The 23,041-nt window shown below is 38.9% G+C and overlaps 1 protein-coding gene across 4 annotated transcripts in view; it reads left to right on the top strand.

Annotated features, from left to right (window-relative positions):
• Window positions 1-23,041, top strand: part of MGRN1 (mahogunin ring finger 1) — a 115,522-nt gene that overhangs the window by 48,150 nt on the left and 44,331 nt on the right. For all 4 annotated transcript variants that reach the window (XM_036737887.1, XM_036737888.1, XM_036737889.1 and 1 more), the window contains exons 5-8: window positions 2,319-2,436; window positions 15,474-15,540; window positions 16,558-16,607; window positions 19,753-19,800. In XM_036737887.1, coding sequence (XP_036593782.1) covers window positions 2,319-2,436; window positions 15,474-15,540; window positions 16,558-16,607; window positions 19,753-19,800 — 283 coding nt within the window. The remainder of the gene's footprint in view (window positions 1-2,318; window positions 2,437-15,473; window positions 15,541-16,557; window positions 16,608-19,752; window positions 19,801-23,041) is intronic.

The following is a 23,041-nucleotide window of genomic DNA, read 5'->3' as shown; positions in this document are numbered from 1 at the left end:
CACCCAAGTTCCTAAAGCCCCAGGGGTGAGGAGCCTGTAGCCTTGAGGCCGTCTAGGCCTCAAGTGTGGCCCTTTGAATCCAAACTTCACACAATCCTCATTTGTTCTGCGAAGTTTGGATTTAGAGGGCCACACTTGAGGACCTAGAGGGCCATGTGTCCTCAAGGCCGAAGGTTCCCCACACCTGTTAGACTTTTTCTCTTTCTCTAGTTCATGTGAATCAACTTGAGGTTTGGTTTAGTTTGTTTGTTTGTTTGTTTTTTTGGAGACGGGAAGGCAGGGCAATTGGGGTTAAGTTACTTGCCCAAGGTCACACAGCTAGTAAGTGTGTCAGGTCCCTGAGGCTGGATTTGAATTCTGGTTCTCCTGACTCCAAGGCCAGTGCTCTATTCACTGCACTACCTAGCTGCCCCTTCAACTTGAGTTTTAAGCAAGACTATTTATCTACAAGGGGAGAACAAATTCATAGTTTATACAGACTCACTTCCATAATTCAAGGATCTGTAATTTCTTTGGTGTGGGCACTTCCTTCGCCTATCTAGATCATAACCCTTCTATGATTAAGAAGTTGTTTAAGTGATTATTTGAGAGTTGATGTAGCTGAAAAATTCTTCACCCTGTTTCCAGTCTTGGGATGGGCCTCTCTGAATTTAGCTTAGCTGATTCTCAGACAGCACACATAGACTGTCATCAGGCTTGTGCTTGAAACTTTTCCAGCTTGGCAAGATCTTCTGTTCCACTGGCATAGCCTTCAAATACTCTGGGCATTCTTCGCACCACACTGAGGCATTAGAGTGGAATGTCAGTGGAAGTTATGTAGACATAGAAGAGAATAGAGTTAGCAAAATATCAACACAGTGACCCATTGGGTAGCTCTTAATTTTCCCAAATCTATGCCCATTTCCACGGCCTATCACATGTAACGTTAGCTTCCTGTAAGCCCAGTCTGTTTCCTTTTCCTCTATCATCAGCATACCCACCCGACAATTCCTTTAATTCTGGGATGCTGCCTATGTGCCTTGGCTATACTCAGCTCCGTCTTCCCTAGATGTAGCCAACTGGTGGGTTTTTAATCAGTGCCATAGGTTCAGATAATTGGAAATGACTCTTGCTACCAGCCTTCATTTTGCGTTATGTCTCACACATACACAGTCATGGGACCACTAACCTTTACCTAAAGTATGTGTCACACAAAGATTAATATGACTTCTTACCAGTATTCTCTCCTAAAATTGATAAAGATATCCCAGTGCACACAGTGGAAAATGTAGTTGGAGGAATCATTCTGGCATCTACTACATACGGTGTAGAAAATGAATACCCCCGTGTGTGAATGTCTTCCTGGGTCTTCCTATATTGTTTCAATGATAAGTATTAAACATTTCGCATAGAGCCCTATGAATAGAAAGTGCTTAATGAATATTTACTAAATTGAACTAAAGAGGGCAGAACAGTCAAAGAAAAACAGCAAAGGTATAAGATGTTCCATTGTATTAAAGATGATGGCCCTGCTCCCTGTTTTTGTGCAGGACCTGATACTGTTTCTTGTTGAGCTACAGGGAAGTCAAATGCCTGTCCTTCATTATCTATCTTTTATACTCTCTGTGTCCATACCTTGAAGCCTAGATTCTACTATAGCGGAAGCATTCAGGAAGGAAAAGGTTAGAAGAGGGACATTTCAGATTTCATAATGGTGAATTCTGCCCCTGAATCATTGACAAACCTTACCTTGTTTTTTGTATTCTTCCTTGTGACCCCACTTAGTTCAATCATTAATGCCAAAGGAAACCTCTTACATAAGAAAGAGGATTGATTTCTTTGGTCCAGAAATTACCAGCCCAGTCCTTAGGAACATTGAGCACCAGGAAGGGAGATGTGAAGTGAGAAGAGTGTAGGTTATTATTTTTTAGTGGCAAGAGATGGACAGCCTAAATAATGAAATAACAAGGTAGTTATTTGATGTTTCGGTGTTCAAGAAAAGTATAAACTCCTGTGCAGATCTGTGTGAATGATAATATAAAACAAATCATAAAAACTTGGGAAAAGCCTTTTGAAATGGTGTTATGAGTATTCCCTTATATCAGTCCAGTAGAAGGAAGTTAAAAACCACTGCCCTAATAGAATTTCGAAATGATAGATTATGATTTTGTGTCTGGAGGAAAATGGCTTCAGGTCAAGCTTTCAGAGCTGCCATTTGTGATTCCTGGAAGGCAGACAAGCATCAATGACACACTGTGAATGGAATATAGAGAAGGCATTTGTTACTGAAAATTTCACCTTTTTCTCCTTTCTCTCCTATGTCCTTACTCCCCTTTCAGATACAGCACAAAGAATCCTTCTTTGCAGTCTGAGACAGTCCATTATAAGAGAGGGGTGAGCCAGCAATTCTCCCTTCCTTCTTTCAAGATTGATTTCTCAGAATGGAAAGATGATGAGGTAATTCTTTTGTCCATTTTTTCTACTCTTCCCCAACAGCATTGCGTGAATAACCTTCTGTTTATAAAATACTAGGGTTATTTAATCTGTGTCTTAATGATTTGCTGTTGGAAAAAATTATTTAGGATAACTGATATGTTTTATTCACAGAGGGCGGATGAAGGGTTGTGGAAAGTGGTTGATTGTGTTTTAGAGTGGGTTTATTAAGTGAGAACTGAAGAAATGACATATATTTTAGGAGGTAGAGGGGTACTGGTTTCTAGGACTGCCTAGAAACGTAGAAGAATGAAGCAATGGCCTCTGTCTTTGGTGAATTTCCTCGTGGTTTAAAGATGTGTTGTGGGTTGAGGTTGAACCTCATTGTGTTTACCTCTGCTCAGGTCAGGTCATTCATTCAGTCTTCCAGATGTAAAAGCTATTGTTAGTTCCCCTAGGAATAATGTACTGACTTATGCCAGTGAAACATCCATTGGGTTGATTTGTGTATTAGGAAATCAATTTATTATAAGGGTGTACTTAGTGAATAAATCAGAATATTCATGTTTGGTTATATAGGACACTCCATTTCTGGTATCAGTGTATTTAGAAATTAAATGAATTAACAGAAAATTGCTATATCATTAAGGCAGAATTCATGACTTCAAAGATAAGCATGAATATGCCTGAATGGTCCAGAATCGTAGGATATAAGGAATTCTCGGCAGAGGAGTTAAAGCGTTTATTGAAACTCAAAAGTAGCAGACCCATGGACCAGTGTCCCTAATTCCGACATCCTGGCAAGAACCTTCAAAAACCAGGATGCCCATCTCACAATAGTGACCAGGAGGCCACAGAAAAACATTATGGCAGCAAGCCAAGCCATACTGGTGCTTCCCCCCACAATGTAAGGGCCCTCCAGCAAGAAGACCACCCACTGGCCTCAAGCCCCTGCTCAGCACTCTCCGGTCTCCACGAGGGTCAGTCCTGCTTTTTTGTAGTGCCTGCCGCTGCTGCTTCTGCCGCAATCTCCAAGCTGTGTTCCAGCTAGCTGACTGCTTCCTCTCTCCTTCAGCTCTTAACTGCTCTCACCAACTGCCTCACCAACCTGCCTCTCAGCTCTGCTCCAACTGTTCAGCAAGCTCCTCCCACCACAGGCTTCATGTCATCAGGTGGACCAGAACTCAGGCACCTACCATTGGCTCCAGGCCTAAGCACTCCCCCCAGGACCCTGAGAGCCCTGCCCCTGAAGCCCACTCAAACGGGCAGGGAAGATCTTCCCATACACTGATTGCCTTTACAGTTGCTTGGTGAGCATGGAGTCAGAGAGAAGGATAATGACTAGTTTTTAATGGATGTCTGTCCAGCCCATGGTTACTATTGATTCATCCTTCCATTCCCCCAAGGTTCATCTTCCTGATAATCTATACTTGTATATTTCCAAACTGGGTTCCCCTCACCTTTGTATGGCACTAGGTATACACTGAAAAATTCTTTTCATTTTCAGTTCTCTTTTTAAAAAAAAAAACATTGCATACTCAAGCAGATTACTTAGGTTAATTTTCAGTGCCATTCTGACATATGAGTTTATATTCAGTTACTGAAGAGGCAAATAAGGAGAAATAGAAAAAACATTGAATTCTGAGTCAAAGGTTCTGGTTTCAAATCCCTGATCATCTACTATCTGTGTACCATGAGAAAGCACCAGGAACAATAAGCCCTTAGGATCTCATTTTCCTCATCTGTACTTCGAGGGTGTTGGATTAGATATTCTATAAGGTTCCTTCCAGATTTAAAGCCTTTGAATATTTTTTGCACCATGCAAAGAAGTTTTCCTAGTTCTGATAGCCACCTTGCTTTAAGTTGGTTAGGCCAGTGTACATAACATGTAGTACATATATGGTTCTCTGCACTGAAGTATCTTTTAATCTAAGGGGGAGATGAGAGGTATAGGCATATTAACTTCAAACTATGTATTTTGAGGCTAGAGAAGCACATCTTTCAAGAGAAAGGGTTTTAATAATATAACTATATTTTTTGGTGACTGACAAAATAACCTTTCCTATAATTTATTCTTTGAGCCATCCATTCTTTAGGATTAAGGTATTTAGTCTCCAATTAATTTTTCAGTGGCCTTTTATTCAATATAGTTTTTATTACATTGTGATAGATAAAAGATACACTTAGTTTTTCTGCTTTTCTACATTTATTTGTGAAGTTTTTATGCCCTAATATATGGTCAGTTTTTGTAAAGGTGCCATGCACAGCTGAAATATTTGTATATTCCTTTCTGTTCCTGTTCAGTTATTTCCAGAGATCTATCATATCTAACTTTTCTAAAATTCTACCCAGGTCCTTTATTAAGGGGATTAATTGACATACCCCGCTATTATAGTTTTACTATATAAAATTATATGTTAAATATAATTTGTAACTGCTACTAGGCAGCTAAGGAGCACAATTGGTAGATCACCTGACTTGGAGTCAGGAAGACTTGAATTCAAATCCTGACTCAGACACTATGTGATCCTGGGCAAGTCACTTAACCTCTGTTTGCCTCAGTTCCCTCATCTGTAAAATAGGGTAATAATAGCACCTACCTCCCAGGGTTGTTGTAAGGCTCAAATGAGATATTTGTGAAGTGCTTAGTACAATGTCAGGCACATAGTAGGCACTATATAAATGTTAGCTGTTGTTGTTATTTCCTTTTGTGTCAAGCTGTTGATTCCCTTTCTGGTTCTTTCTTACATAGTTCACATTTCTTTTCCCATTTTTTTTTCCTCTAGTGCTTTTATTTGTTTTTTTAAAGTTATTTTAAAAAAATCTTTCTTCACCTCTTTTAGGAATTCTAGTTGAACTTCTACCCAAGCTTTGTTTTTCTTTGAGGCTTTGCTTGTAGGTATTTTGGAGTCATTCCTTTCTTTTGGAATTGTGTTATAAGTGTCCTTGTGACCCTAATAGCTTTTTGTGGTGGGATTTTTGTTTGTTTGTTTGATCATTCTTCCAGCCTACTTTTTGATTTTAGTCTTTATATTGGGGCCAGGCTCTGTACAGTTCTGGAAGGAATGTTTCAAGTTTTTTCTTGGGTCCTTCTGCTGCTTTCTTGGGGTATTAAGAATTATCTTATTTTAGAACTTCAGGAATAGCTCAGACTGGGGATCTGCAAGCTTTAAGCGCTTTCAGAGTGGTCTGATACAGGGTAAAGTTTGGTCACTGCCCTCCTAGTCTGAGCTTTAGAAGTTTCTGACCTTGGTTTCGGTCTGAGCAGCACACCTGTGGTCTTGTTCCTGGTTGGAGTACCAGTAGACTCCACCCCCCACTCCTGACTTAGCCACTGTCATCCATCTGCAGAGTTCTGCTGATTCAGAGTAACAAAACTACAGACTTCCCTTTATTATGGGATTACTGCCATGGTTATTCTCTTGAAGGTTCCAAACTAGGCTGAGGATTGGAACTCAGACTCTGCTGCGTTCTTGGTATCAGAGCATGTTTGCTTCCAAACCTGCTTCTTGCTCAGTACTTAGCCAGGGACCTTTAACAGCTCCTCACCATGGAATACCACCAATTAAGACAGGTCCTTTCCTTAGTCTCCCCCAGATATATGCCCCAGAACTGGGTAGGAAGCAGCAGAGCTGCCAGTGGGCACCTGTTCCTTCACCCTCTATAAGGCTGGGCCCCTTCATGTGGGTCTCCTTGCTCTTGCCTTGTCTACAGCTTTGACTGTCATTCAGCGCCTGTGCTGGAATGCTCTATGGGGCCATTGCTAACTAGTCTCCATTCCCAGTAATCACAGACATCTCTGTGTCAGCCTAGGCTAGAGAAATGACTCACTGTGAATTTCTTCATGGCTATCACAGTCAGGACTAAATTGAGTGCATTTTCTAGATCTTTGTGGAGGAGTTCAGAGGAGGGACAGAGAGGTTAGCTGTACTTTCCCTGTTACTCTGCCATCTTGGCCCCACCTCCTCCAATCCATTCTGTACAATACTGTCAGAACAGTCTTCTTAAACTAAAATGACCTTTTTATCATGGTATTTCCTTATTCAAAAGCTCTAAAATAAAGATTGGCTTCCCACATTTTTATAGGATAAAAAAGGATAAACTCCATGGTATTCATTTAATTCATTCAATGTATTCAATGTAGTAAACATTTATTATATTGCAGTCATTGTGCTAGGCTCTCGACATAAAGAGGCAAAAGCCAAACAGTCCCTGGTCTTAAGAAGCTTACATTCTTTTAGGAATCACCATGTACATAGATAAAAATAAAATACAGAGCTAATATAAAGCTTAGGGTGCAGATGGGGGAGCACTCGTAACTGAGGGACTCAAATAGGTTATAAGGCCCATAGCAACAAGTGACACTTGAAGTGAGTCTTGAAAGAAGCCAAGGATTCTAAGAGATCAAGGTGAAAAGGGAGAGTATTACAGTTGTGGAAGATGGCATGAAGACAAGAGATGGGGTATTGTGTGCAGAGGGTAGCTGGTAGGCTGGTTTGGCTGGAATGTAGAGTACATGAAAGGGACTGTGCATACTCAGACTGGAAATAATAGATTAAAGTTGGATTTTTGAAAGGCTATAAGTCAAACAGAAGCTTGCATTTTATCCTAGAGGCAATAGGGAGACATTTATATAGCACTTTATGGTTCTTGAATATATTTTCTCATTTGGTTCTAATGTAATCCTGTAAGGTTAGTAATAAGATACATTCATACCCATTTTGCAGATAAGAAAACAAGCAAAGAGACTGGAAAGGTTTCACACAAAGTCACAGAGGGAGAGCTGGGTTTAAAACCCAAATGTGCTCTTTTTGCTGCCTTGCTTTAGGGAAGATGCTGCTTTATGGTTCATTTGATATTGTTAGAAGATAGTGGTTGCATTTATTCAGGAGTCTTTCATGACTTTAACATTCATGTGGTAGAAACTTCATTGGAGGAGAGCCATGTATGTAGCATTCTGCTCAACAGAAGATGGTGCTTTTTTTATGATCAACAGACAAAAGCAGTAGGATGAATATACACCTTTCAATCAATTACATGTTAACGAAGCATATGGTTAGCAGTTAGTGATCCCTTCTTGGCCATATTTTTTAGACTAATAAATATCACTCTTCCAGATATCTTGAAAATCAGTTTCCCAGTACTTTCAAAATTGTGTCTTTTCCAACACATTTTTTTTAATGTATAACTGGTCTATTCATCCTGCTTTGCCTAGCTTCATTTTCCTTTAATATGCTGTATTGGTGCATTTTGTCATTATATCACAGCCATTTCTGGGGTAAAAACTGCCCCCTCCTGTTGAATGGTGTTTTATAACAAAATCAATTAAGCACAGGGATTGTGTCTGACAGCGCATACAGCACTCTGTCCTGGTAGTCTCCTATTTCTCTCCCAGAAAGAGGGTGATATTTTTCATTATCTAATCTCTAAGACCATCATTATCTTTTTTTCAAAATAATATTTTATTTTTCCCCCAGTTACATATAAAGGCAACTTGTAACATTCAGTTTTTAAAAAATTATGAGTTCCAGATTTTCTCTCTCCCCCTCTCACCTCCCCCCTCCCTGAGATGGTAAGCAATTTGTTATAGGTTAGACATGTTCAATCAAATTATTGTCTTTTTAAAAATTCTCTTTTTTATGACATTAACGGTCAGCAACAAATATATACATTTCCATATACAGAGAACAGAAAAGAAAGATTATGTAAGAAACTGTAAATTTCTATAATGTGCAACTTGTTTTTCAAATATGTTAAATGTCAGACAGTAGTACCAGCATTGCTCTAGTTGTCTGTCCCCTTCTAAACTTCTTTCTTCTTGTCTCTGTGTATCTTTAAATGTCTCATTGTTGCTTTTCTCTTTCTCATTTTTTGGATCACTGTCCCTAACGTATCCCTTTGCATAGTTCTCCCATATCCTGCCACCCCCTCCACCCCTATTCTCCCACTCCACAAATAAAAGCTCTCCTTTTTAACAAATAAGTATGGTCATGCAGTCAATGCACATTTATTAAGTGCTTACTATGTGCCAGGCAGTGCACTTGCTTCACTTTTGGTGACATCAAAAGAGGCAAAAGACAGTCCTGGCTCTCAAAAAGCTTGCAGTCTAACTAAGGAGACAACATGGAAACAACTATGTACAAACAAGGCATAAACAGGATAAATTAGAAGATGCTAGCATTAAGGGGGATAAAGAAAGGCTTTTTACAGAAGATGGGATTTTAATTCAGTTTTTAAGGAAGCCAGGAGGGAGAGATGAGAAGGGAGAGAATTCCTAGGCATGGGGAACAGCTGGTAAAAATACAGTTGGAATATTGTGTATCTTTGTGTGAGATGTCATCAGATTACACAATACGAATGGGTGAATAAAGTGTAAGAAAACTGGAAAGGTAGGAGAGGGCTGCGTTCTGAAGAACTTTGAATGCCAAACAGAATTTTATATTTGATCTTGAACATGTCAGGGAGCTACAGGAGCAGAATGACAGCAGTCACTTTAGGAAGATCAGTTTGACAGATGGAGAATATACTGTAGTAGAGGGAGACTTGTGGCAGACAGACCAATCAATAGGCTATTGTAGTCTAGGTGTGAGGTCATGAGGGTCTATACCAGGGCACCAGGGTGGTGTCAGTGTCAGCGGAGAGAAGGCAGCTCATATGCAAGAGATGTTACAGAGGTAAAATTGACGGGACTTGGCAAAAGGTTGGGCACGGGGAGTGAGAGCGAGGAGTTGAGGATGCCATCTAGGTTGTGAGCCTGAGGAACTGAAAGGCTCATAGTACCCAACTTAATTCACTGCGCATTAGTTTATATAAATTCTACCCTATTTCTCTGAATTCCACATATTTGTTGTGGCTTACTTCATGACAATATTCCATCATATTCATATATCCCAGTTTTTTCGACCATTCCCTAATTGATGAGTGCCCACCTTGTTTCCAGTTCTTTGCTACCACGAAGAATGATGCTATGAATATCTTGGTGTATATTATTGGACCTTTGTTTCTGCTCTGACTTCCTTGGGGTATATTCGTAGTATTGTAGTCTCTGGGTCAGAGGGTTAGTTTCATTTTCTTAGATGCCATGTCTATCTCCTCATACAGTACATTGGGGAATGAGGTGCTAAGGTCCAAATGTGGTAGTTCCACTGTCCCTTATGATGTAAATATGTTGCATTTTCAAATTTGTTCTTTCGGGTTCATCTATAACAGCCCTTGGATAAACTGGCTGAGATCTCAGACCAAGCTTTCTGCTCATTTGTTTTCCCTTCCTCTACTCTCCATTTGTGAGGCAATACTGTTCTTCATTTTTTGCCATCCTCTTCATTAGTGTTTGTATTCCATATTTGGCTGCTACATCCTTCCATTTGACAAGTAGATTGGATGTTTGGGGTCTGAGGTAGTTTCTGGACTTTTTTTTTTAACCTCGTTTATGTGGTGATTGCTATAGATTAATTAAACTTCCGTGGGAAATTATGATAATCCATATCCTCATCTTTTCTCTTATCCAGTTCGACTTAGTGGCATCAGTAGCTTGTTTGAATATATCAGGTTGTAGGTCTTCTAATTGCTTACAGTGTCTTTGTGTCTTTATCCTTTCTTCTGCTATGATACCGATTTTGACCTTTGCTCTAAAGAGTTGATGGTATGACTACACACGGACTGCTGATTCAGAAGTGACTCCCACAGTAGTTATTTCCTGCTTGTTAAGGTAGTTCTTTTCACTTTTTGTGATGTATGGGGCTTGTCTTGTCCAGTATTTTCTGATTCTCTTCTGGATAACAACAATAATAATACGACAGTAATAAATGACATTTATGTAGTGTGCTCTAAAGTACTTTACGTACATTATTGCATGTGAGCTTTAAAATAAGGCTGTAAGTTGAGTACTTTAGGTGTTTTTATCCCCATTTTATAGAGGAGGGAACAGACTCAGAATTTAAGTAATTTTCCCATAGTCATATAACTATTAAGTGTCAAAGAGTGACTTCTAACTCCTAGTCCAGTCCACTATGTAATGCTGGCGACATGTAGGTGAGAGGCTTCGTAATGGTCTATATGCCTTTGGCTTCTTTAATTTCTTAACCTACAATCGTATTTTCTGACTTTTTTGTTATTGTTTCCAGTGACCACATTTACATTGAGGTTACCAAGTATCAAAGTATGTGTTAATTTGGTTTGGAGACTTTTACTATATTTTTCATAGGATTTCTCCTCATCCTCATCTTCTGCCATCCTCTACAACAGATGATAAAGCATAAACTGCAATTATTTTCAAGTTAGTCTTTTTGCATATGCTTATTATGAGGACTGTCCTATGAAATGATGTTTCTTATTACCTTTCTGTCCATAATAAAACCAGCTTGCCTCCCTCAAAGGAGAAACTATAAGCCATCTTTCCATGTAGCTGTGCCTTTCTTACATCTTCTTGGTTTTTTTATTAATTTATTTAATTCATTTATTTAATTCATTAATTTTAATTTTTAGTTTTTGACATTTACTTACATAAGCTTTTGAGTTTTAAATTTTCTCCACCTCCCTCCCTTTCACCCTCCCTAAGACAGCGTGCAATCTGATAAAGGCTCTACATACACTTTCTTATTAAACATATTTTCACATTAGTCATGTTGTAAAGAAGAATTAGAATGAATGGGAGAAACCATGAGAAAGAAAAAGCAAACAAAAAAAGAGCAAATTATATGCTTTGATCTGCATTCAGACTCCACAGTTCTTTCTCTGGATGTGGATAGCATTTTCCATGGTGAGTCTTTTGGAATTGTCTTAGATCCTTGCACTGCTGAGAAAAGCTAAGTCTATCAAAGTTAATCATCACACAGTTTGGCTGTTGCTGTGTATAGTGTTCTCTTGTTTCTGCTCATTTCACTCAACATCAGTTCATATAAGCCTTTCCAGATTTTTCTGAAGTCTGCCTACTCATCATTTCTTATAACACAATAGTATTCCATTACATTCGTATACCACAGTTTGTTCAGCCATTCCCCAATTGATGGGCATCCCCTCAATATCCAGTTCTTGGCCCCCACAAAAAGAGCTGCTATATATATTTTTGAACATAGGGGTCCTTTTTCCATTTTTATGATCTCTTTAGGATACAGCCCCAGACGTGGTATTGCTGGGTCAAAGGGTTTCTTGTTTTATTTATAACAAGAACGACTATTTTTATATAGGTCAGTGTCTCCAGTCATATATTGATTCACTGGTTGTTGGACAAGAATCTCACATTTAGACCACCAGTAGTTAAGTTAATTTTATAGATGCTGTAAAAACAGTTCTGCTTTATACCCCATCTCATTTTCTGCCACTCTTTGACAGTATTGCTCCAGAAGAAGGGGTCTGTCTACATAATATTGAGTGGGATTTTGTGGTATTTTTCTTTGTTCTTTGGGTTTCCTTTGCCAAATAATTCATCCCCATATGGCCAATTTGTTACCAGAACTCTATTGAAAATTTTACCCACATAGTAGAACCTGCAAGAGCTTGTGATCTTCTGGCATGGCCTTTGAGAACCCAGGGTCACTTGCATTCCATGATAAGACATTGGACTTTAAATTGAAATTGTCTTCACCCCCTTCCTTCTTACCTCTAGGCTTTCCAGTAGCTCCTACTAAAAGGTTAAAGGACTGAAGCTAGCCCTACAGGAAAATCTGAGCATTAGTGGTATGGAGTGACTCGTTTATTATACTGGAAATCAGCTATTTCTTGTGGTAAATGAAGAGTCTATCTCTGGTTCACTCCATTTGGTTTCTTCCCAGCACCACTGAGAAGCCTTGTTCCTTGTAAGTTGGTGCAGGCTAAAGTTTTTGGTGTGGAACAGTCTTTTGTGGGTAACCAGCTGATTATGAAAATAGGCTCCCCAGAGTTTCTTTAGTTTTCATGATCTCTTCTGACTTTCTCATATTTCCCGTTCTCCAAATCCCAAGAGGGCATCACCTAAACAGGGAATCTGAAAAGTAATTCGTTGAAAGAGAGTCTGTTCCAAGAGAAAGAAGACTATGGGCTTTTTTTTTTTAAGGGAGGGTAGGAGTTAGGGAGAGGCAGACCACAGAATAGGCAGTTGTCAGATGGAAGAGTTCCAGTGATGATCAAAGTAATGTATTGCATTTGTGCAGCCCTTCACACTTTCCAAAGACTTTCTCAGCCAGCATATAATTTGATCCTCACGATAGTTTTGTGATATAGGCAGGACAGGGATTATTGGCATTGTTTTAGAGCTCAGGAAACTGAGTGATTATCGTAAGATAAGATTGATGGTAAGGCCAGAATCCAATCTCTTGACTTAGTCATGAGTGGATGACTTTAATGGAAAGAAGTATAGCATTATAGGATTTAGAGCTGGAAGGAACCTTAGAGATTATCTGCCCTAACTCCCTTATTGGACAAATGAGGAAACTGTGGCCCAAAAACTGTTTAAATTGCTCAAAAGATTGGCCTATCCTAAGACTTGAACTCAGATTTTCTAACTCTAAATCTAGTATGGGGGAGGAGAGCCACAATGGATGTCCACTTTCTCTGTTCCTTTATCATGTATCTCAGATTTGAGTAGTACATGTCTGTGCCAAACTAACAAAAGCTTTGAACTGAGCTTTTCTGCTCTTTATATTTCATCCAGAGCTATTGGGACAAGAGACTTTTCTGTTGTCACTTTTCTCTTCCCTCTCTACCCCCGAAGTGTATGACTATTGATTGATCTTACTAATTACCTTCCTAGAGTTACTACTTCTCTACAGGCTTGATGCAGTGTGTTAATTGCTCAGATATGTGCCCTTTAAATGCTATGTAATTAAGTGCAGGAAGCTGAAGTTAATGTGATGTTAGATTGCTCATTTAGATGCCAGATTCAGGACAAGTGAAAGTGAAGGTTCAACTAGTGAACTCGCCTACACTGCCTGAATTTCCAGTTACTGGTAGCTTGAGTGTTGGAATGAGATCTCCTAATGTAGCTTGTTTCCATAGTGCCTGACTTCTGGTTTTTGCAGAACCAGTTTGCAGTGTATGGCTTTACCTATATGTTTTTCTTTATCTACATATTTATATACACACAACCTCAGAAACACTGTATGTTTCTTGCTGTGTAGTTTAGTTTGTATAGTCATATTCTTCATAGTTCCACTCCTACCTTAGATTGCTGTTTTTCTGGCTTCTTTGTTTGCCCTGTGTTCTTGTTTAGATTTTTGATTTGCATAATATTTGGGGGTACTGTATTCCATCTGTGGGCTACCTGTTATTTAAAGAGGTTTTTACTTTTACTCTTCCTAAAATGACTCTCCACCTTGCAAGAAGAGCACACTAAGTCTTGATATTCTCAGATTTGTTAAAATTTGTTCAAGTTTTCTTGTATTTCTGTAAGGCCTAAATATAGCTTGGTAAGCTAATTCCCAAATATTTTGTGAATTTTATTTTTGAATGGAATTTCTCATACTATAAGTCATACTTGTTTTTGTTAATACAATGTAGAAATGCTATGGAGTTATTTTGTATCCTTCTACTTTATTAGTGGTATTAATCACCTTACTTAGTTTTTTTATTGATTCCTTGGAGTCTTCTGCAGAAAGGGCTAATTTTTTCTTTTCCATTGTTTATGCCTTTAATTTTGTCATATTATTCTAGCTAGCATTTCTATAATTGTCAAAGAGTACCAGGGACAAGGGACATTCTAGTGAGCTTATCAGCTTTGGTAAACTTAATTATTATCTTTAAACAGATAACTCCCAAATCTGTATATTCAACTCCCGTCTCTCTCCTGAACTTCAGTCTGGTATTACCACCTGCTTTTTAGACATTTCAAGTTGGATGCTCCATAGGCACCTTAAACTCAGCATGTCCCAAATAAATTAATATTCATTGTCTTTCCCTACAAACTCACCCCTTTTCCAAGCTTCCTTATTTCTGTCATAGATACTCCCAGGTTCACCAGCCTTGGTGTCCTCCTCAACTCATCCCACATATTAGGTCAGTTGCACAGCTACTCTTGCATCCACCCCCTTCTCTTTACGTACATAATCACCAGTTGGTTCAGGCCACCTTTATGATCTCTTGCCTGGACTTGAAATACTCTCCTTACCAACATCCCAGCCCCAAGTTTCTTGTTACTTTCCTCCATCCTTCACACAGCTGCCATAGAGATTTTCCTAAAGCACAGGTTTGACTATGTCACTCTCACTTTCAGTAAGCTTTAGTTATCTCTAAGATCAAATAGAGACTCCTGTTTGGCATTTAAAGCTCTTCACAGCCCATCCCCAACCTACCTGTCCAGTATGACACATTATCTCTCTTCATACTCACTATGTTCAAATGAAACTGACCTTCTCAATGTCCCTCCAACACAACACTCCATTTCCCATCTCTGTGTCTTTGCAAGAGATGCCCTGATGAAAGATAAATTCCTTTAGGGGAAGGTCTATTTCATTTCTGTCTTTGCGTTCCTAGCACTTAGCACAATGCCTGGCACACAGTAGATAATTAATAAATGCTTGTTGATTGACTGATAGACCAATTGAAGGTCTAACCAGTAACTAATATACCACTTCCTTATCTAGCATGTGCTTTTGTATATTATATCCACTAATGTCTTTGTTTTAACCTTACAGTTATTTTTCTTAGATACAGCAATCTCTTTAGGATAGAGACTATGTTCCCCACATCCAGTCTACAATGCCTATTGTAAGAATCTAATAAAATGGTCATTTATCATGTTGATAACTTAGGATATTATCTGGGATTTTGTGTTATTGCTGGTAATGGACAGCAGATTCCTTATTTAATTTGTCTTTCAGAGGTTGTGATAAGAAATAAAATGGAAATCTTATGTATGTTAAACAGTCCTGTTGCCTGCCTGAACTTTCATTATAAGAAAGAATCAAAGAATCAAAGCAGCTTAATTAACCCATTTCTTTTACTCACTTCCCTCTTAAGCAATCATGCTACATTTCCCTTCTTGTTTTGCGTTCTCCCTTTAAAATAATGTCAAACTTTCATTTGATTTGGCTGATCTCTCTACTCAATGAAACGAATCTTCACATGTTTCTCTTTCTTTCCACCTCTAGTTGAACTTTGATCTGGACCGGGGTATATTCCCAGTAGTGATCCAGGCTGTTGTAGATGAAGGAGATGGTAAGAAATATTTTTAAAAATTCACTTGTCCCTTAAATAAGTCTCTTTCTAAGTGCGAACTCCTCAGGAAAGAATTTACTGCTTCAGTGATACCTTTTATCCCCAAAGAAATCAAAGTGAGCTTTGTAAGTCTCTTTTTGTTATTTTTTACATGAGAGTTGTATGTTTTTCTTTTTTTGTGGACAATTCAGTTTATACAGGAAACTAGTTGAGATGAACAGATTTGCAGTTTGAATTTTTGAACTATGTTTACCAGGCAACCAGAGAGAAAGAAGAGGCAACATGGCCAAGAAACTTGTCCAGGGTAGAGAGCATGCTGGACATGGAGTTAGGGAGACCTGAATTCAAGTCCTGAATCTGATGCCCTGTGACTGTAGGCAAATCATTTAATCTCCCAGTGTCCCAGGTAATTCCCCAGGACTGTGAGATACAGAGCTGGTGCCGATCTGTACCAGTTGACAGAGCTTCTATATAGAAAGTTTCTTATACTGATGAAATCATATATTCAGACCAAAAAAAAAAATCTAGACAACGTTCCCTTTGGACATTGGTTCATATCAGATTTTTTTTTTCTTTTGACCAATATTTTTGAGGATATTACTGCCTTGTGGATAGGAATCAGAAATGGAGGCAGCAATTCCCCCAAACCTTAGGGCAAGAATCTTGAACCCAGCTTAACGGCCCAAGATAGTACTGTTGAGGTAACAGTTGTAGTGTCAGCCACGGGCAGTTATGTGTAAGCAGCCTTGGAGGACAGGTGAGGTTTGGTCATTGGTGAGGGACCGGTAGAATGCTCTGGGGGAAGGGGTCCTGAACCCTGCCAGACCCACAACAGACTCAGCTCCTAATCTGAGAACTTGGAAAGTGACAAACCTTAAAAGATGAGGGTGTGGAGGGTGGGAAAGATGGAAGAACAGCCTCTTACGCAATGGGAAGGTAATCTGGTGCTTGTCCTATTCCTGGGTAGGAGAATTGGACTGATGCCAACTATGACTTCTCTCTTTTTCCTCCTGGTAGTTGTGGAAGTGACCGGTCATGCCCATGTGCTATTAGCTGCTTTTGAGAAGGTAAGTGTAGTCCTATTAACTTTATATTTCATTGCCCAGGGTTATGTCAGTATATGTATGCAGTAGGCACTTAATGTTTGTAAAATTCAAGGAGTGACCTTTGGTTAAATTTAGAGACAAGTCTGGAATAGGTGGGCCTGGGGTGAGAGGATAGGCAGCTGTGTCAGTCAGTGAGCATTTATTAAGCTCCAGGCATAGGTACTGAGCTAGACACTGGGGAAACAGAGACAAAAGCAATACAGTGTCTCTGCCTTCAAGGAGCTTGTGTGGAGGAAGACAGCACGTACACAGGCAATTTTGGGAGAGGAAGGGGAGGCGCTGGTGATGTTGGGAAAGGCCTCATGTGGTAGGAGGGGGCATCTGAGCTAAGCTCTGAAGAAAACTATGAATTCTAGAGAGGTGAAGATGAGGAGAAGCTACATTCCAGGTGTGTTGGAATATTACGTGAAGAACAGTAAGAAAGCCAGTTTGGCTGGCCCAAATAGTATGCAAAGGCTAGTGATATATAATAAAGCTGGAACGGGAGGTTGGATCCTGACTGTAAAGGACTTTAAAAGAGCTTGTATTTGATCTTAAAGGCAATAGGGAGCCACCGGAGTTTATGGAGTAGGAGAGTGATGTGGAAGTAAGGAAAGTAACTTTGGCAGCTCTGTGGAGGAGGGGAGAGACGTGAGGCACGGAGACCAGTGTGGTGGCTAATAGGGTGGTCAAAGCAAGAGATTGTGGGGGCCCTAAACTAGAGCACTAGCCAGGAGGTGATAGAAAGGGAGGGATGTGAGACAGATTTCAGAGATAGAGTTATAAGGACCTGGCAGCTGATTGGATACGTGAGGCAAAGGTGACGAGGAAGTCAAGGGTGAGTGCCCTACCCAGAAAGGGGAATTCAGCAAAGGGCTGGGTGTGGGCAAAAATATAACAAGTTCTGTTTTGGATATGTAGTGTATGTATATATAGTGTACGTATATATAGACTACCTAAGGGCATATGTATGGGATCACAGAGCCAAATGAAAACATGACAGCAGGCCAGGAAGTATTTTCATTTTGCGTATTTTAGATGTGGGAAGCCAGAGAAAGGGAGAACGTTTAGGTAAGTACTTACATAAATTAGAAGAGAAATTCATGAAAAGTCATCTTGTGAATTTCCTGACTGAACTGAGCATGGTGAAAGGAATATAGTCAGCTCTTATGTCGTTCATTTAAAAAGGCTTTGCAGAAGGAGTTGATTTTCAGAAGCTGTTTGAATGATAAGAAAAAAGATACTGCTTAGTACATTGCAGGTAGGAATGGCGTGTGGTTCTGCTTTGCAGAAGGCTCAAAGGCATTATTCTTGTTGCAGAGACAGTAAGCCTGTCGGAATTGGTAAGAAGGGTGTTTACAGAATATATTTTAAGAGGAATGTAGGTTTGTTATTTTTAAGTACTATGTATGCATAAGTATTTGCAATGACACATTATTTCTACCTTAACTAGGAAAATATCGTGTCCTTACATTGTCGGTCCCTTTCTGAATTGTGTTTGCTATATCGCTAGGAATCCCTTTTGTAGTTTGGCTTTGCTAATGGCAAATGCCCCCGTTATGCAAGCAGGTACTCTTGAGAAAGTTGTAGTTGCTTGGTAACAGAGATTGAATTGCCAGGCTTTGTTGGTCATTTTCCATCCATCATTTCCCATCCTCTTATTAAGCAAACACAAAACCTAGATAGATACCTCTCATTACTGTGACCCTTCTAGGAGCGCTATGATGGGCTCCCTGTGTGTTTGAAAATGGGCTGCTAACTCATCCTCAGTATAACATAGTCCTAAGACCTTACATTTGTTTTGTGCTTTCACACACACTATCTCATGTTGATCTTTGTAACTGCCATATGTGGAAAGCAAGAAAGATATTATCTCCATTCTATAGATGAAGAAATGGAGAATTAAAGATATTAAGTGTTTTTGCCCATGGTCACAACTTGGACAGAACTATCACTAGAAGCCAGGCCTTCTGACCTTAGACCACTGTGTTTTCCCTTGTAGCAAACTGCATTTTTTTTTTCAGTATGGTAGTGGGGATAGATTAGTTTTTGTGTCATGCATTGTCACCTTTTCTCCCTGTGAAAGGAGGATGAAGGCTTTACAAGACATGTGGCTCAGGTCAAGCACTTTCTGTTGCTGTTCAGTCTTGTCTGACTCTTTATCATGGACCATACTGTCCTTGGGGTTTTCTTGGTTAAGATACTGGAGTGGTTTACCATTTCCTTCTCCAGTGATTAAGGCAATCAGAGATTTAAGTGACTTGCCTAGGGTCACACAGCTAGTCAGTGTCTGAGACTGGAATTAAACTCAGGTCTTCCGGATTTCAGGCCCAGCTTTCTGTTCACTGAGCCATCTAGCTGCCTCAAGAGGTTTAGTCTTTGGTAAAGTAAATCCCTGATATAGGGATAGAACCTTAGCCTCTTATACATGATAACTATTGACCAGACTCACCAACAGAGTTGGAGGAGCAAAAGATAAGTATTTCTACTTCCATATTCACTTAGTATAGTAGATAAAATACTCCTGACCTTCTCAAGATTTCTGCATTGTTTTAAAACACAGTGTGACATTACTTTAATTTCAGAGTCTAGTAGCTACAGTCCAGTAGCCTTTACTAGGCTCTTAAGTACAGGGTCTAAATTAGCTCTGAAGAAATAATTGGAGATTTCACAGAAGAAGTACCTTGCCTTGTCCTTAACCCAAATAGAAACTGTTTTGCTGGTACTTCCAAAAACAGCCCAATGTCTATTCATCTTCACTCAGAAATTTCCTTGTGTTTTTAAGTGTCTTTCGGTTGTGTCCCCAGCTAGGTTGCAAGTTTCTTAAGAGTAGCAACTAGGCTTTTGAATTTTGTCTTCCACAGAGCTTAACACAGTACCCTTTTACACAATAGTCACTCAGTGCTGACTCAGTGACCATTCTTGGTGAATCAGAGAAAAGGCCACAGAACCTTCTCAGTCTTCTTGGGGAAAAAGGGAAAAGATTTGGTCTCTTTTCTAAAAATTCCCCCAGAAAATCATCACTAAAAAATAGACCATAATTGACCTAGAGTACATTGGTTTGTCCATTTATAGTTGACCTAGAGTATATTAGTTTGTCTATTTACAGATCTTTTCTCCCCTACAGCATGTTGACGGCAGCTTCTCCGTGAAACCTTTAAAACAGAAGCAGATTGTAAGTGTGTTATCTTTTTTTAATGTAAAATTTTTAAATATTGTAAATGTATTTGATTTAAAAAAATAGCAATCCATATTTACTAATGTTCTTGAACCATATAGTATCTTTTTTTGGCTAGATTTCTATAGTGAGTTTACCTTAAATGTCCATAAAAGGAGGTGGAGGGCACCAGTTCCTCTTCTATTATTGTCCCTATAATAGGAACTCACAAATACAAAACTATGAATGGCAGATATCATGAGGCTATTCACCACAGATATGTTGCAATTGAGAGTAGAAAAGATGAAATAGTGTGGAAGTAGTAGGTTGCACAATCCCAGCAAAATGGACCAAACCCAGCATTTTCCAGAGGAAACTGGGTACTAAAGTCAGCAGTTCCTGTGGAACTGGCTCTGTTCTTTGAAGGCTGAAGCTGTGTTTTCTGTGGGTCCTCTGGCAGGTTACCCTACCTTGTCTCAGGAGGATTTCCCTTAGGCCAGGAGGACTATCGCAAAACAAGCTCTTTCTGGTGATGACCAGCTTTAAGGGTCCAGGAAAGAGTTCATTTAAGTTGAGCCACCTTTGATTCACATATTTCAATTTTCACAAGTTGAGATACCATTGAAAAGTGATTTTAACAAAATTGGAGCTCTTAATAAAGTAAGCAGAACCAGAACAACTATGACTGTAGCAATATAAATGAAAAGATTTCTGAAAATAAGCCCAAGTCTGAATTTAATGGAACTAACCTGTTTCTTCTTCACAGAGAGGTGGGGAACTTCTAGGGCAGAATGTTATTGTCAGATGCAGTCACTGTATGGAATGTTTTTGCTTAACTCTTTCTTTACTATAAGTAAAGGTGGGGAGGAAAAATGAAGAGGAAAGTATTTCCAGAAGCTGTTGTGATTTAAAAACAAAATACATCTATAAAATGTATTTTTTTAAATTATTTGTGGAAAGGAGCGGAATCTGTGGTTTCACTGCTAGAGGCAACTGCTGAGGAGGAAACTGCCCCTACTAACATATATCAGCAGGTCTGTAAATTCTAGTTTCAGAGAGTTGCCTGGGATGAATCACAGCCAGAGTCAGAGATAGGACTCAGAACCAGGACTTCCTGACTTAGGGTCAGCTCTCTACTTACTATGCCACACTGTTTTTCAGTACACTTTTATTTCTTTTTTAAAGCAAATTATAAAAAGTATGCTTCCAGTACTTCTATTTTTAAAAGACACTTAATGGCTGACTTTATTGCGTTTGGCAACTGGTTATTTGCTGGAGTCCAATTTCCCAGTGTTACTTCAGCTCCAGAATAGTAATGGAAAAGTATTATTTTGGAAAAAAACCAAGGTGGGGGCTAGGTATCAAAGACACATACAGTGCTTAGGAAATGAAGGCTTTGTCAGAGGTGCTGAGGTAGAGGATTCCAGAAATTTTGGAAGGCAGAGAAAGAGGAAAAGAAAAACAAAAACTGGAGTTGTACTGAAGGAGCTTTAACACTTTAAATTGGAATCCGGCAGTAAGGCCCAGCAAAGAGGCAAGTGTCAATTAGAAAGGTCTGGGGGGAGCATAGAACTATAGAAACTTAGTCTCAGATTTCAAAAATAATTTTTGAAAGTGGTCGTTTTGAAAAATATAGATCAAAGATGATAGGTAAGGTATGTCATGTATTTAAAATGGGCTTAGTATTCTTTTTAAAAATTTTATGGATATCTTTTATTACATCACTTGATCTCCCAATATTTCCCTCTCCTCTTCCCCATCCAGAGAGTTTTATTCTCTACAATAAAAAAGAAAAAAAAAATAAAGGGGGCGGGGAAGCAGTTTATCAAAACTAACACACCAGCCAAATACAATAATTTATGAGTGAATGAAAAACATCATATAAATGCTTATTGTGTTTCCTGGTCTCTAGCTTTAAAGAATTTAATATTCCAGTAGGAGAAGATAACATATACAAAGGAATGAGTGGTGTCCAGGAAAGAGTATTTTAGTTTATGGAGCCACAAAGATAGTGAGTGAAGCTTATATAAGGGAGTCCATTGATAGGTCGAGTTATCTGTAGGACAACTGTAAGGAATTGTCCATAAGGAAATGGCCTATGTGAGCAGTTGAATGGGATCTCAAGCCATGTTCCACATCTGTAAGCACGACACCTCTTAAGACATGTGGGGCAGTACATTCTTCTATCTCCTCTTTGGTGCTGAGCATGATCATTATAATTATACAAGATCGTTGCTCTTCTTTCCGTTTACATGGTTGTAATCATTCTGCATTTTCTTTTTCGAGTTCTGCTTACTTCACTTTGCATCAGTTCATAGAAGTCTTTCCCACGGCTCCTTATATTCTTTATTCCTTTGCATTTCTGTAGCACGGTTTGTTTAGACATTCCAGTCGATGGGCATGTGTCTTTCTAATTCCTACAGAGAAGTGTTATAAATATTTTGGCATATGTTGGACCTTTCTTTCTATCTTTGACCTCCTTGTTGTATATACTTAACAGTGAGACCTCTTGATCAAAAGCTATGGACATTTTTGTCACTTAACATTATTCCAAATTGCTTCCTGGAATGGCTGAAACATTTTACAGATCCATCAAGTGTATTAAGTGTGCTTCTCTTTCCACAATTCTGCCAACATTAACTATTCCCATCTCTTGTCATGTTGTCCAGTTTGCTGGGTAGGAGGTGAAACCTCAGAGTTGTTTTGGTTTGTGTCTCTCTTACTATTAGTCATTTGAATCACTCTTTCATATGGTTTTTAGTAATTTGTAATTCTTTTGAGACCTGTTTATTCAAATTCTTTGACCTTTTATCCTTTGGAGAATAGCTTTTTATATATTTAGTATTTAACTTAGTAGTTTTTAAATTGGAAATTGTTTCAAAACAGATAAGAAGATATTATCTTATGTATCATATAAAAAGCTCAAGCTAAGAATAGGAAAATTCCTAACTAGGTATCATATCCACTAATAAGAGAAAATATTCTGGTGCCTAATAATCAGAGATATTTATCTTAAGGCAATATTTTGTAAATTTTAGAGACTCTCATTGTTATGCGAGATGACTCCACAGGGGGCTTACTTTCCATGCAAAAAACGTTGTGCTCTTTATAGAAATGGGCATGAATTTGCATTTGTACGGCAGTACAAGAACCAAGTACAAACTTGGTTCCTCTTATGGCGAAAAATATTCATTCTTGAAAATGACTAGTTTAGTCTGTGGTATATTCTGTGGCTGGAGAATAGAATGAAATTAATTGG

The sequence above is a fragment of the Trichosurus vulpecula genome, chromosome 9 (genome assembly GCF_011100635.1).
Source record: "Trichosurus vulpecula isolate mTriVul1 chromosome 9, mTriVul1.pri, whole genome shotgun sequence".
In the NCBI taxonomy this organism is placed as follows: Eukaryota; Metazoa; Chordata; class Mammalia; order Diprotodontia; family Phalangeridae; genus Trichosurus; species Trichosurus vulpecula.
This window is presented reverse-complemented; position numbering and strand designations above follow the sequence as displayed.